This window comes from Brachycentrus maculatus, unplaced genomic scaffold, assembly GCF_059751285.1.
Source record: "Brachycentrus maculatus isolate JH-2025_06_01 unplaced genomic scaffold, ASM5975128v1 h1tg000653l, whole genome shotgun sequence".
In the NCBI taxonomy this organism is placed as follows: domain Eukaryota; kingdom Metazoa; phylum Arthropoda; class Insecta; order Trichoptera; family Brachycentridae; genus Brachycentrus; species Brachycentrus maculatus.
This window is the reverse complement of record NW_028281389.1, coordinates 1,426,371-1,442,102: the sequence shown is the minus strand read 5'-3', so window position 1 is coordinate 1,442,102 and position 15,732 is coordinate 1,426,371. Positions and strand designations below refer to the sequence as shown.

Here is a 15,732-nt window from a genome sequence, read left to right as displayed (position 1 = left end):
CTAGACTTGTTTTTTGCCACTTTTATTTTTGGTACATTTCTCCAACCGGTTTCGACAAAAGCCTTGACATCTTCAAGGATGGACGGGGATGTCCATCTTTGTACATGTTTAACACGCGTTGAGTGTGTCCAAATACTTGTGCAGAAATCTGCTTTATCTCCAATTAGCAGTTATTTTTAATAATTAAAATGAAACTTTGTTTTAAAATCACTCTAAATATTTTATTATAACTTAAATATAATGTCTACCGGTTTCGAAGCTAACCGCTTCTTTATCAATACTGATTAATACTAACACACTATCCGGAACCGAAACCGGTAGACATTAATATATAATAAGTTATAATAAAATATTTATAGTGATTTCAAAACAATGCTGCATTTTAATTATAAAATGGAAAATCACAAAGTTAGTGCTTCAAATGTAAATTATAGTTATGTTTTACATTATTTTTTTTGACATCTTAACATAGATGAAGAAGATATTATATTATTAGATTTATTGAATACTCGGCTGTCCAAACTCAAAACACAGTAAAGGACATTTTTTTGTAGTACGTTTTTTTTGCATTTTTGGAGTAAAGAGATTCTACTTACACCAAAAATGCGTACTACGAAAAAATGTCCCTTACTATGTTTTAAGTTTGGACAGCCGTACTGTTCTTGCTTGTTTCACCAGCCCTGTACGTTGAATGAAAAATCACCTTCATGGTTTTAAAATTAGACAGAAAACTATGACTCGTCCAGCATTCTTCAAAGCGGTATTTATTATTTTTGTCTCTCAATCCGGTGATGATCTCTTGTTTCGGTATTTTTAACAAGACACTTGGAAACAGTGGGTAATAAATGGTTATTTACAGCTTCCTTCGCGGTGTATCAACAATTCACCGCTCTAAATTGTCTTAAATTGTGTTTGATTGCTTCCTACGGGCCTACAGATTGTCAGTGAGGACATTATCTCCCCCGCTTATTCACCGACTCGAGATATCAATAAAAATACTTGAATCTCATTTGAACTTACCTCAAAATATCATAAATATCAGTAACATATCCTTACGCTCACTCCTTTCGACAACGTCATTTATCAAAAATCATAAAATTTCAGTTGTGCATGTTTTCAGAATGCCCAGGAAATGTACCATATCCCAGCAAAAGCGGCATATTTTTAACTTAATATTTACCTGCTACAGGGCAGAAAGTATTGTTTTTGCATTTTGAAGAAAAGGTATTGTTTAGTATTTTTTTTAAATATATTAAATATTTTTCAAATAGAGAAAAAACATTCAGGTTTTACCTAAACAGATCTGTTGCACAGTAAAAAGTTCAATAAGTGGCTTGATATTTATTTTTAATACGTTTTATTTTATTTTTAAACTTTAAAAACGTTCTCTTGAAAAATCAAGTTTTTTTTTTATTTATGACGTTCTTGAAAGTAGTGAGCGATATGCCTATTTACTATACCCGTTAATTGTTTTATATTTTATATTTTGCACTGTATTAGTTTTATTTTTTTTTTGTATTTTAAATTACGCAATGGAAAATCCAAAATGTTATTTATTGTATTTATGTGAGCATCAATCCTTCAGTTTTCAGCCAATCGGTAAAATCAGGGATGCGACATTTCTGCGACGGATACTGTAAACAAATTTCTGCGTTCCCACAGTATACACTCGTAAATAACCTCTAAGCCGATTGCCGAAAGCTTCAAGTGTGTGGCGTGTGTGGGCAATGTCACATATCGACTTCTAGCTGAAACTAATGATCTATTTATTTATACATTTGGCGTTCAATTTGTATACCTCCATTTTAATTTATATTTTAAATATTAAAATTGAACACTGTTCTATGAACTGGCAAAATACACTAAGTAGTTTGAAATGTCGTACCTATATACTTGTGTGGTTTTAATAGTGAATTCAACATTAAGTTTAATAGCGGGTATTTTATTCAGGCTATGGGGAATGTAGGTACGTATATCCATTTTTACACTCCTTTCAAGAACGTCATAAATCAAAAATCGTAAATTTTCAGTTGAGAATGTTTTCGGAATGTCCAGAAAATGTACTATATCCCAGCAAAAGAGGCATATTTTTAACTTAATATTTACCCGCTAGAGGGCAGAAAGTGTTGTTTTTACATTTTGAAGAAAATTTATACTTTAATTATTTTTTTGAATACACCAAATATTTTTCAAATGGAGAAAAAAACCTTCAGGTTGTACCTAAAATTATTTATTGCACAGAAAAAGTTCAATACTTGGCTTGATATTTATTTGAAATACATTGTATTATATTTTTAAACTTTAAAAACGTTCTCCTGAAAAATCATTTTTTATTTTATTTATGACGTTCTTGAAAGGAGTGAGTGAATTGTCACAAATTCAATTTTTGTGTGTTTTTTTAATAATAAAATACAATTAAGTAGACTCTAAAATCGTTGTTTGATTTAAATATTCAATATCATGGGTATACTAGCAAACAACGTTAACACTAAAATCCCTGTTTGAATAATCCTTGTGTGAATGATCCCTGTTATTTAAAGCTTTTAGCCTGAATAAAATACCCGCTATTAAACTTAAAGTTGAATTTACTTTTAAAACCACATAAATATTATATTTCAAACTACTTGTGTATTTTGCCAGTTTATACAACGTTGAGAACTTTATAATATGCATCATTAAGTCAAAATTGCATATTTTCGAGTTAATGTTTTTTGCCAGTACTCCCATGATATACTAGTATAAACTAATGATGTACCCTAACAGAAAGATATTTGCAATAACGTCAAAGCCCTTCAACACGTGGTCTGTCGGGGATTTTGTCTCTGCGGCAAACACTGAAGATTTACAAAAATCATGCAGTATACAGCTTCTCAAAAGTCCTTGCAATAAAAAAGTTTCAGTTTAAAACACATGACTATTTTCTTTTCCCAACATGTGTTTTGGAGATGAATGTAGGTTTTGGATACTGATTCTACGGAACCCATAAATTACCGAGTTTTGGAGTGAAATAAAACCTTTACAATTATTACTGCATTGAATTTTATTTAAGGTTTATGTGCAAATAACTAAAGGCATTCGGACAAAAATAATCCGTGACATGTTGTACTCGAATATTTCTTACGAAAAATAAGAAAATAAAATCGTTATAATTTTATGTTTTAAATCTCTGGGGACACCGCTGAAAATGTGTATTTTTAAACTGACTGACTGATAGAATAGAATGCCACAGCACTCAGTCAAAATGCGATCCCTCAATGTGCGGTAAAACAATGTATTATACGTGTTATTAGTGAAATTAGGGAATAATGCAAAGCTCGATAAAAAATTCAGAAAGGTGTGCTGAGATGGTTTGGACATGTGGAACGAATGAGTGAGGAAAGAACTGAAAAACAATTTTATGATGCGAATTAAGTTGGAAAAGGGATTAGAGGAAGACCGAGGAAATCTTGGCATGATCAGGTATGCCAAATACTTGAAAGCGGTCAGATCAGGAGTCGAAATATTCGGCGCGTATGTATGAGAATACGCATGCATGTGGAAGCGGCGAAGAATGTTTGCGAAGACAGAGTGGTGTGACTTAATGTTCTCTCTGCCTACCTCTTTCGGAAAGCGGCGTGACGATTTGTCATTTAGTATATACCGAAATCATCCCGGTAATACAAATCATTTTCGTAGAGGCACTCGTTAAAAAATGAAGAAACGAAGTATTTTGTTTCTTAATTTTCAAGTTGATAAACTGGACACTAATTTTCTTATTCGCGGAATCGTACGTACAAAACAACTCAAGTATCAAGCGTTTATATTTTTCTTAAATAGGTTTTGACCAAAGTAAAATTGGCTACAAGTGTTTAAGAGTACCCACAATGATCTCACCAAAATTAGCGCATTCGAAAATAAAAGTCGAGTCTGCGATACGCATTCCGTCACCCTGACCTTCTCCGAGGCGCCAGATCGACTTACCCGATCGTCGTCCACCTGATGCTGCGTTGGAGTAGTCTCCGCTTTCCTCGTCTCCTCGGATCCTGTGCATCATGAGCGTGGAGAGGCGGCTGTCTCGCAGCCTGCACGCTTGCCTGAAGGGGGAAGAAGGTGACGGAGATGGAGATTCAGACGGGAATTGGGACCCTGATCATGGATATCCACATCTTGAAGACTTGACTGGGTTGACCCTGGAGGATGTGTTGGCCGACGAGGAATTAAATGGTTTGAAATTTATTTTTTGCATTATTCAGCTGACTTTTTGCTACAGTAGAAATAATATCCTTAGATATATTACCTTACAAAACGAAATTCACAATAGGTTTTTTAAAATAGTGGTATTTACTAAGTAAAACTTTTTTAATATTTAATATCGTGGGTATACTGGCAAACAACTTTAACACTTAGATCCCTGTTATTTAAAGCTTTTAGCCTTAACAAAATACCCGCTATTAAACTTAAAGTTGAATTTACTTTTAAAACCACATAAATATGATATTTCAAACTACTTGTGTATTTTGCCAGTTAATAAAACGTTGAAAAAATTATAATACTGTTTTTTGACATCTCAACAAAGATGACGAAGAATATGGAAGTCTGGGCATTTACGGGGCTGACGACCGTCATAGGCTGGTTTAAGTGATTACTTTACACACGTGTAACATTCACCAATTCTACCCATTATTGACAACCACACTACTCGAATTCTTGGAAGAACTTTGAACGGATATGCAAATATGAATGAATATATATATGAAGTTCTTCCAAGAATTCGAGTAGTGTGGTTGTCAGTAATGGGTAGAATTGCTGAATGTTACACGTGTGTAAAGTGATCACTTAAACCAGCCTATGACAGTCGTCAGCCCCGTAAATGTCCAGACTTCCATATTCTTCGTCATCTTTGTTGAGATGTCAAAAAATAATATAATTTTAGATAATTTGGGTAGCAGGATTTTCTTTTTATATTTGAACCACTCACATTTAACCATTTAACAAAAAAATCTTAAATGTTTTTCGCAAATACTTTGGCACATTTAATAAACTTTATAAAATGAAACAACTTAGTTTTAACCACTTTTTATTGGTACACTTTTTTCGCTGTGCAATGCACAATAAAAACAACATTTAGGAGTTTTTTCTCGTTTTTTAAATCGTATTTTCATATGGTGTACGGAGTGCGTGGAAGTTTTTGGTATCGTAAGGGAAGGGTAATTAACGTTAACCTAACTATGAGTATTTCAATGTTTTAGAATTTAGCACATAAACCCTGATGATGACAAGGCTCTTATCGAAAGAGCCTTGTCATAATCAGGTATTTAACCAAATATTTATTAATCAAATATTTCTCTTTTCATTGTTATTTTTTTTACTTCGGTTGGATAAAGTGTACCAATAAAAAGTGGTTTAACCAAAGTTGTTTTATTTTATATAATTTTAAAAAAATGTTTTTAGCACCATTGGAATTCCTCGTTGTCGTCGTGCGTTCGCAGTTGGGCTGTCGGCATTTTGTTGTTATGTCGCTCACTCCTTTCAAGAACATCATAAATCAAAAATCGACAATTTTCAGTTGTGCATGTTTTCGGAATGCCCAGAAAATGTACTACATCCCAGCAAAAGAGGCATATTTTTAACTCAATATTTACCCGCTACAGGGCAGAAAATGTTGTTTTTGCATTTTAAAGAAAAGGTAATGTTTAATTATTTTTTTAAATGTACTAAATATTTTTAAAATGGAGAAAAAATCTTCAGGTTTTACCTAAAAAGATGTGTTGTACAGTAAAAAGTTCAATAAGTGGCTTGATATTTATTTTTAATGCATTGTGTTATATTTTGAAACTTTTAAAACGTTCTACTGAAAAATCAAGTTTTTTTTTATTTAAGACCTTCTTGAAAGGAGTGAGCGATGTATCGGCCGTTAAACACGGAAATTTGTGAATAAACGCGCACAATCTAGTTTCACCCCGCGTCTGGGAAATTTCTCTCGATACAGATGATGCTGAACATCAATCGGTCGAGGAAAAGCACACATGCCTCGGCTTTCTAAATATTCTAAAACGCTTGTTTATTTTTGCAATCTATAAAATAATTAGCCGTAGTGTAAATATGTGTCGGGCTGTGGTCCCGTGGTCAGAGTGTCTGGGTTCGAGCCCACTCTACCACAATTTGATAACTATTTCTAATAATGAGCCGCTTAGACTCACAGAAATAGTATGAAATTGAAGTATATTTGTAATGAATAACAAAAAACAAATATTTCTCTTTTAATTTTTAAATATTTTTACAAATAAATAAGAAGTGCTCGGCACGTTTGGCTTCTAGATACTGGCTGGCGATCGAATTGATAAATATAATAAATTGATAAATTCGTTAAGTTGCATTTGCAAATGAAAGGTAACAAAAATGATCCATTTTAAATTTAAGTTTTACTTGGTAAATACCACTATTTTTTTTTAAATCAATTGTACACGTGTTTCGATGCATTCTTCATCATACGGTCTTCTGCGCTATCGGCAAGAAGAACAGCATCGTCAGCTTACAAAAGGCAACAGATAGTCAAATAGTTGATTCTTCATTTTTGTATCCATCATTAAGTTAAGAAATTCTAGTGGGAATATATTAATAAAGGTGTCGATATCCTCGCTTTGTTTTCGAAGTCGATAACGTATTTCGCAAGGTCGCCGCAGTGGATTCCTTTCTATGATTTAATCACTTTATCCCACCTGAACGTTGTCTGTGATTCATCAACAAGAAATACCACAAACTGCTCACTCCTTTCAACAACGTCGTCTATCAAAAAACTTGATTTTCAGGAGATCTTTTTTAAAGTTTAAAAATATAATAAAACTTATTAAAAATAAATATCAAGCCACTTATTGAACTTTTTACTGTGAAACAGATTTTTTTAGGTAAAACCTGAATATTTTTTCTCCACTAAAAATTGAACAATACCTTTTTGACACGCTTGAGCATTCCAAGTTTTCCTCGGTCTTCCTCTGTAATAAGACTGGTATATTTTGTCAAATAAAAATGCATTTAGACCTCACCTAAACGCTAACAAATATCGTACTGTCTTTAAAATTTCTATTATGTTTTCTTGATTTCATTTTCAATTATACTGTGGTTTGTTATATGAACACATACCTAAATCATCCCCCTCTTACGTCATCCAATTATAAAAACACCCTTGTACCTAATGTGCCCTTCAATGCGTGAAATAGGTGCCCTCTGAGGGTGGACCGCGCACTAATTAGATCATTCTGACCTATAATATTAAATTCCTCCCTTTGTGACCCGTTCAGTCCTGGACCAATAACATTTCGTCATTTTTCTCGATAAATTTAAATAAACAATTCGTAGTCATACAGGAGAAAGTGACCAAGTGCATTGTTTTATAAAAACGTGATCATTGACTATTTGATATCTTACTAGCTTAAAATTGCCCTGAAAAAAATCCCAAAGAGTTTTAAACTTGGAAGTTTAATATATTGACTTGTTAAAAATGACTAACTGCATTGATGTTTATTTTCTTGCCAAGCAAAACTGACTTAAATGACCCTCCTGAACATTTTGCGTTTTGCTAGTTAGTCACATTCTCCTGTACGACTACGGATTGTGTATTGTTGATAAGTGGGTAGATCGCATCGTTCAACGATGACGTATTTGATTGCATGTCATAAACAATTTTCTTTCATATAATTTTGTAAATGAATATCGTAAAGTGTGCCCTCGGCACGTGAAAAGTCATTTTAATTTGTAATTCCATCCAAGCCAATCATCGTTTTATCACACTAACTGAAGTGCTGGACGTGTAGAATTCCGTGTAGTGCACAAACGCTCTAAGTCTAAATTTTAGAGTTGTCCATGAAGCGTTGAGGGTGAAGGGGGGTAGGAGCTGTTTATTTATATGACTAAAGCCTCCCCGCTATTGTCCATGTTATCACTGATAAAAAAATAGAAACAGTCCCTCATGCTACAACGTCCCAAGGACACAACTCTAAAGGTTATATATACAAAGCTTTATACTTGGTCTTGGTGCCACTTGTAACGAAGATCGGCGATCATCATGGCTTTCTTCAATTTTGATGCTGCAACTCGGAACAGAGACTAGGTGCTTCTGCCAAACCACTGTCGTAGATTTTTCAGTCATGATCACCTTCGGCGTCCTTGAGTTCTTCGCCCCTCAATCTTTCCTTGTATGATTAGGTGGAGAAGAGGATATTTTTCATTTGTCATGACGTGTACATCAGCTTTCTCTGCTTGATGGTTGGTAGGAGTTCCTTATTGGTATTCATCTGTCGGAGGACCTCTAGGTTGGTGACCCGATCACTCCATGAAACTCGCAGGATCTTGCGATAGAGACCCATTTCAAACGCCTCTATTCGGTTTTCCAGTGCCTGTGTGAGCGTCCATCGCTTCATTCCATTGAGATCAATTAAGTTTAGCTTAATACGGTGTTTGCAAATGAAGCGGGATGCATCTAAATACGTTTTACAATAAATTTTAAGAAATATTGTTATATGCCAAGTATAATTCCAATTAAATAATGTTTTTAAGTTTTCGGAACTCAAGAGGTTAGTGTTGTATAAATATCACAAATCCACAGATTAAATTATACCATGCTTATTGCACATTATTCGAAAGGTATGTTATCTATGGTCAATTTGATGGGGGGTCCGTGTGTGACTCATGCGTGGTGCGTGGTATATGGTCCTACGCGCTATGTTATTTACAAGCAAGAGTTTCCCCTCTCACATTTCCGTTACGTTGTCACATCTTATAGATATGCCATAATTCTGTACTGTCCGCCTCCGTAGTGTAATGGTCAGCACGCTCGGCTACCGTTCTGGAGGTCCCGGGTTCGATTCCCAAGGGGGGTAAAATAAATATAGTTGTGATTTTTTCACTGTAATATTTATTTAATATTACCCTAGACTGGTACCTGAAGCGGAGGGCTGATCACCTTTCGTTCATGTGTAAAACGATCAAGATAACACTGCGTTTATATGACGCAGTGCCCTATGCACCATCGGGGTGCGGATAAGGGTTTTGTTATGTATAATTCTGTACTACATAAATAATAAGTTGCCAATTATTTGGGAGAATTTTATAAAATGTATTAATTCGACAGTATAATACCTTTCGACACTCTCCCAACATATCGCTCACTTCTTTCGACAACGTCAAATATCAAAAATCGTCTTTAAAAAAAATGTGTTTCAGTCTTGTTAACCCTTATATCGTGTCCTAAAATGAGTAATGGTAACTACTCATCGGGAATATTATAACATTTTGAGTGTGTCCAAATACTTGTTCACAAAATCTGGATTATCTCCATTGCAGGAGTTATTTTCATATTATTTTTTGACATCTCATCAAAGATGAAGAAGAAAATGGAAGTCTGGGCATTTACGGGGCTGACGACCGTCATAGGCTGGTTTAAGTGATCACTTTTCACACGTGTAACATTCACCAATTCTACCCATTATTGACAACCACACTACTCAAATTCTTGGAAGTTCTATATATATGAACCAATTTAGAAACCTTGTTCTTGAATCACTAGAACTTCACTAGAGACATCTATTGGTGAGATGTAAAGAAGCTCTTTATTAAGCAGAAACTCTTATATTAGTATGTGAGGTCCAAATCCTGGATTTTAATCACACACATGAGAAACGCCAGAAAACACCATTTTCATTTTTATTACTTAAGCTTATAATTTGACCAGACAATTTATTTACAACATTTTGAGTGTGTCCAAATACTTGTTCACAAAATCTGGATTATCTCCAATTACAGGAATTATTTTCATATTATTTTTTGACATCTCATCAAAGATGAAGAAGAAAATGGAAGTCTGGGCATTTACGGGGCTGACGATCACTTAAACCAGCCTATGACGGTCGTCAGCCCCGTAAATGCCCAGACTTCCATTTTCTTCTTCATCTTTGATGAGATGTCAAAAAATAATATGGGAATATTATATATGTGAGTTATATGTGTAATATGTTTATAAAAATAAAAAAACAAATAAAACCTTTTGGAATAACGTTAAGATTTAAAATTATAAAGAAGAAAAACTCGTAAAAACCACTCTTGAGTTTATTGATTGTAACACGATTGTATATTAACATCTCAACACAGATGAAGAAGAATATGGAGTCGAGGCATTTACAGGTCTTACGACCTATCATACACTTAGTTTACTCCTAAGTGGAGATAATCCAGATTTGTGAACAAAGATTCGAACACACTCAAAATATTGTAAACATGACTAGTTTCGAAAATGTCTCTAGTTTTCATTTTTTTTTGGCATATGTATTTACCGTTGTGCGTTTATTTCCTCCAGTAAATATGCCTTTTTATATATTGTATAATATATACTTATATATGTGTCGCCTAGTTTCAAAATCCGCCAGATCCATGTAAGTCGATTTTACAAAAAATGCAAAAATCTACGGGTAACATTTATGTTTCAAAGATTTTTCTATCATTACATTAAATATTGTGAAATAGAGACTATTCTCATTTTTTGGATTTTTTTCAGTATTAAAAAAAAACACGAGACACACCGATAATGACGTCATCTTAATTTTTGACCTATCCCCGCTCTCTGATTGGCCGGTATGGGTCAGAGGGCAAGTTTCATGAATATAGCGGAATTTGAAATACAACGGTGTTTTAAGAATTTTTTAGCAGGGTTTTCAAGTATCTAAATATTTTAAACAATAAACCCACAATTGGCATTCCGATACAGCATTTATTTAAAAATCTTGTAAAATTGGATCTGGCGGATTTTGAAATTAGGTGACTCAGATGTTAGTATTGATATTGTTGCATGTTTACTGTTTTCTATCGTGAAAACTGAATTTAAGGGATTTGCCGGTAGCTAAGGGTGGGTTTTGTTTGGGGTTAGGCGATAGTTAGTGGGTTTCTATAAGCATTCGATATTGCTTTCATCCCCTATATAAATAGTGGGGGAGCGCGCCACAGAGTTGGGGTTTAAAATAATTGCGAAATATCACACCACGTTATGGTCAAAATAAAATAATACACCCCTGTCCAGGAAAAAATATAAATTAAAATTTAATCTAGGGGTACGGAGTAAGGGTTGGAATGTGGATATCGAGTCTTATCTCCAGCATTTCGTCGCCTGAGGATTGGTTCGTGCTATATCCAATAGCCTTTTGTTTTTATATTTAATCTTACAAATTATTTGACCATCAAGCTGATTCTCCGCAGGGTAAGGCAGAGAGAATAGAACGCCAGATTAATCTGTTTTTTTTTTTAAATTTCGCTTTTTTACACATTCATACATCTGACCCGCTTATTCGCGCCCAATGGTGCATAGGGCACTGCATCGTATTGACGCAGTGTTATCTTGATCGTTAATTACGTTAAGGCAAGGTGATCACTCCTGCGCTTCAGGAACCAGTCCAGGTTAATATATAATAAATATTAGAGTGTAAAATCACAAATACTTATATATATATATATATATTTTTTTAATAAAAGAGAAATATTTGTATTCGGTTTAGGGTAATTTTAAGAGTTTGAAATTGCTAATATTTATTTTCACCCCTACCTGGGAATCGATCCCGGGACCTCCAGCACGGTAGCTAAACACGCTGATTATTACACCGCTAAGGCGGATAAAGCAATTTAATGATGCGTTACTCTTACCACCCCAACCAATAATCCTGTACAGTAAGTCCTCTATTTTATAATTAATTCGTTCCATGGGTTTTCGTGTAGTTCGAAAAATCGTAAAAGTCGAAAAAAAAAGATTTTTTTTAATACATAAATGGTGTGTATAATATGCACTTTTTTAATGAATATAGAACGTATCACTCACTCCTTTCAACAACGTCATATTTCAAAAAACTTGATTTTTCTTGAAATCGTTTTTAAAGTTTATAAATGTTATAAAATGTATCAAAAATAAATATCAAGCCACTTATTGAAAATTTTAGTGTGCAACAGATCTTTTTAGGTAAAACCTGAATGTTTTTTCTCCATTTGAAAAATATTTAGTATATTTAAAAAAAATAATTAAACAATACCTTTTCTTCAAAATGCAAAAACAACACTTTCTGCCCTGTAGCTGGTAAAACATGGCCAAAAGCACAAGCCAATCCAAGCCAATCATCTGTTTTATCATTTTTTACTGGATTTTACCATTTAACCTTTAACTTTGCGGATTTCACCGGAAACTTATTTAACCGGACTGCCGGACGGTAAAATTCCGTGTAGTGCACAAGCGCCCATAAAGCTCATTTTTAATTAGGTCAACATTTTAAATTAATGCGTGCATTTTTGTGCACAAAGGGTCGGTTCAAGCACCCTTTTCTCGCAACGGTGATTTACATACTATAAATGACCGGAGATGGAATAATAATGGACCTGGCACACAATGATTCCTTTCGATCCCCTGAATGCGTTTCCTGTCGCTTGTCGCTGCGGTCGGAATGCGGTGCGGTGTTGTTTGGTGATTTTAAACAAAAAATACAACAACAAAGGACGCACCACATCCATAGTGCGCCATGTCTGTGATGGGTTATAAATGACAGGTAAACTTGGGTGGATTGTTGACTGTGGAACTGTTTTGCGAGTTGGATTCCAATGGGAGGTGATGAATTCATTATTTTTATTTTTTTTTCAATCTACTTTTATTCTGTGACTTTTTTTTCAACTCTTATCTAACCTGACCTGGCAGCTTTCAAGTATTTGCCATTCTTGATCATGTCAAGGTTTTCTCGATCTTCCAATGTTCCTATTTCTAACTAGATTCGCTTCATAAATTTGATTTATGGAGCAAATGTTTGCTCCTTCTTCACTTGTTCGTTCCATATATCCAAATCATCTCAATGCACTTTTAAAAAAATATATTAATTTTTAGGGTAATGTCAATAAAATCGAATTAGTGAAAAAATAATAATAAAACAAATTTGTGAAGAAATGTGGTTGGTAATAGAAGCGGAGGTAGATCGAGGAAAACCTGGCATGGTTAAATATTCAAATACTTCATCCTAATCGGCGGGTATGTATATTGAGATATATGAATTTGGAACAGACGTAGATGTAGATTTGCAAAGACAAATTTTTGTGGCGTTCTATTCTCTTTACCTACCCCTGCGGACAAGCGGCGTGACACTTAGCTAGTTAGTAATGTCAATAATTTGATAAATGTCATTGATTAGGTCATGTCAACGATTAGGTAGTTTTCCCTGAGTAACATTGCAGTATTTAGACCGAGATAATTGTAATTATCGAAACATAAGTTTACTGGGCATGAATACGGTACCAGCATCTCAGCTGAAGTACCGTGAACTACGGTCGGGAACTGAACTTTCACAAAACCACACAATACCACACAACACCAGCGAGTCGAGCTGAACTTCCCACGCTTGCAACACGCCCACCACACTACACAGTACACAGGCATAACCCTTTTCTAAACCTCGTTTATTATGTTTATACAAAATAACCTGATAACAAAAGTGACAATAAACAATGAATGTCACTAGAAAAAGACTGATAATCTGATCATATTATGTATATAATCCATAACATAAAATAAGTCTATTATTTATTGATTCGGCATTAACTTTGTGGAATGACATGATTATTTTATTAAAATAAAACACTCGAATATACCACTTTAATGAGTTTTATTTTTTATTTTATTTTATTGGAAGGAAAACAACAGTTACAATATATGATAAATCAGAATGCAACAAATAAAACCATGAGTACCAATTACAGTTCTTCACAACTATGCATAAGAAAAGTCTATATATAGGAAGAGACAAGAGACAAGGATTGGATAAAGAGAAAAGGAGATGGCAGTGATAGAAGAAGCAGAAAAGGAAAGGACAGGGAATAGAATTACCCTTTTAGGTTTATAAGATTTCGAACAATTTAGCTTTAAAGTTTGAAAGATTAGAGTAAATCGTATCAAGGTGGGTACAGTTTTATTTATATATAACTTACAGATGTTTTCATCTTCTAGTACAAATCGAAACTAGTCGTATAGATAAATAAAACTCATTAAAGTGGTATGTTCAAGTGTTTAATTTTAATAAAATAAAACAAGTCATCAAGATGTACATTTTTCCGTTCTGGAGATCCCGGGCTCGATTCCCAGGGGGGTCAAATAAATATATGTGATTTTTCACTCTAATATTTATTCAATGTTACCGTGGACTGGTACCTGAAGCGGAGGGTTGATCACCTTTCCTTCATGTGTTAGCGATCACCGGGTTTATATGATTCAGTGCCCTATGCACCATCGGGTGCGGATAAAGGTTAGAAGGTATACGGCTGTCCAAACTTAAAACACAGAAGGGACATTTTTTTTGTTGTACGTTTTTTTGCATTTTTGGACTTAGTAGAATCTACTTAGTCCGAAAATGCAAAAAAAACGTACTACAAAAAAAATCTCCCTTACTGCGTTTTGAGTTTGGACAGCCGTATGGATAGAACTTCCAAGAATTTAAATAGTGTGGTTGTCAATCATGGGTAGAATTGGTGAATGTTATACGTGTGTTAAGTGTTCACTGAAACCAGCCCATGACGGTCTTAAACCCCGTAAATGCCCAGACTTCCATATTCTTCTTCATCTATGTTGAGATGTCAAAAAAATAACATGTAAAGAGTTAATATAAAATAAAATCTTTTCCACAATTCTCGTCAGAGCGACCCTCTATCGTTTCGATAAATGCTTTCAATGATTAGTGCTGTACATACTGTACCATATTATTATTGTACCATATTATTATGAAGTTTATCCACCATACAGGGAATCCTCTTCCTGTTCCTTTGTCGGGGCACTCGACTGCTTCCGGTCGCACGTGGCCCTTGGCCAACCAACTTCCAGGATATCCTAAAAAACAGCTAGCTAACTAACCGTCACGTCGCTTTCCGCAGGGGTAGGCAGAGAGAACAGAACTACACACCAATATGTCATAAATTGTAAATGAAGACACTTGTTTTTTACCACTTGAGTACCTACACACTTGAGTCCTTGTGACCCGTTTTTAAGAGGGATTAGTCTCCTTGGATGTCGATTCCCAGCTGTCAATCCAACTCTTTGGTGGTCTACCTTGGGGTTGGCCGTGCAGTGCAATGTGGGGGAGTCTGGATGGTTCCATTCTTCTCACATGCGCACAGCATAGACACTCGAAATTTTCTAATTAATACTCTTCATTAAAAATATGAATGCCTCTTCAATGAATCATGAATGGGTCCCTTTACAATTTTCGTAAAAACGCATTAGTCACCGCGTCATAGTTTCGGAAGCCCAATCGTAACAATGTGAAGTCGGTCACAATGGAACAAAAGCCCTCTCATTGGCCGGAAACTGGCGCCATATTGTGATTCAAATCGGAAAAGCGTTTGAATTCCGAACGGGCTGTCACTTCGAACTAGAGATGTGACTAATGAGTAATTGTTGCTTATTCGATTACTCGATTGAGTTTGTAATCCCTACTTTTTCTCAGTTTATATTTCTTTATAGCTTAATTAAAAAAAATACATATATATCATATTGTCACATATATCAGGAACTAGAAATACAGGTCAGGAATCAGATATGTATGCATGATAGTTGTTCTAATGTTGATTTGTAAGTATAAGGAAAGAATGAAAAGCTGAGATAAGTATTATCGATAAATTTAAGAAACGTGCGAACTAATGTGTGACGATTGAACAGTAAAAAAAAATTATAAGGCGAATGTAGTTGGAAGTACGAGA

At 34.5% G+C, this 15,732-nt stretch overlaps 1 protein-coding gene across 3 annotated transcripts in view; it reads left to right on the top strand.

Moving 5' to 3' along the window:
• The window catches only part of raskol (Ras GTPase-activating protein raskol), a 159,561-nt gene that overhangs the window by 47,108 nt on the left and 96,721 nt on the right, over positions 1 to 15,732 (top strand). For 2 of the 3 annotated variants that reach the window (XM_088274259.1, XM_088274260.1), the window contains exon 2: positions 3,817 to 4,203. The exons of the other annotated variant lie outside the window; for it this stretch is intronic. In XM_088274259.1, coding sequence (XP_088130385.1) covers positions 4,032 to 4,203 — 172 coding nt within the window. In that variant the 5' untranslated portion in view covers positions 3,817 to 4,031. The remainder of the gene's footprint in view (positions 1 to 3,816; positions 4,204 to 15,732) is intronic. 3 annotated transcript variants of the gene reach the window in all.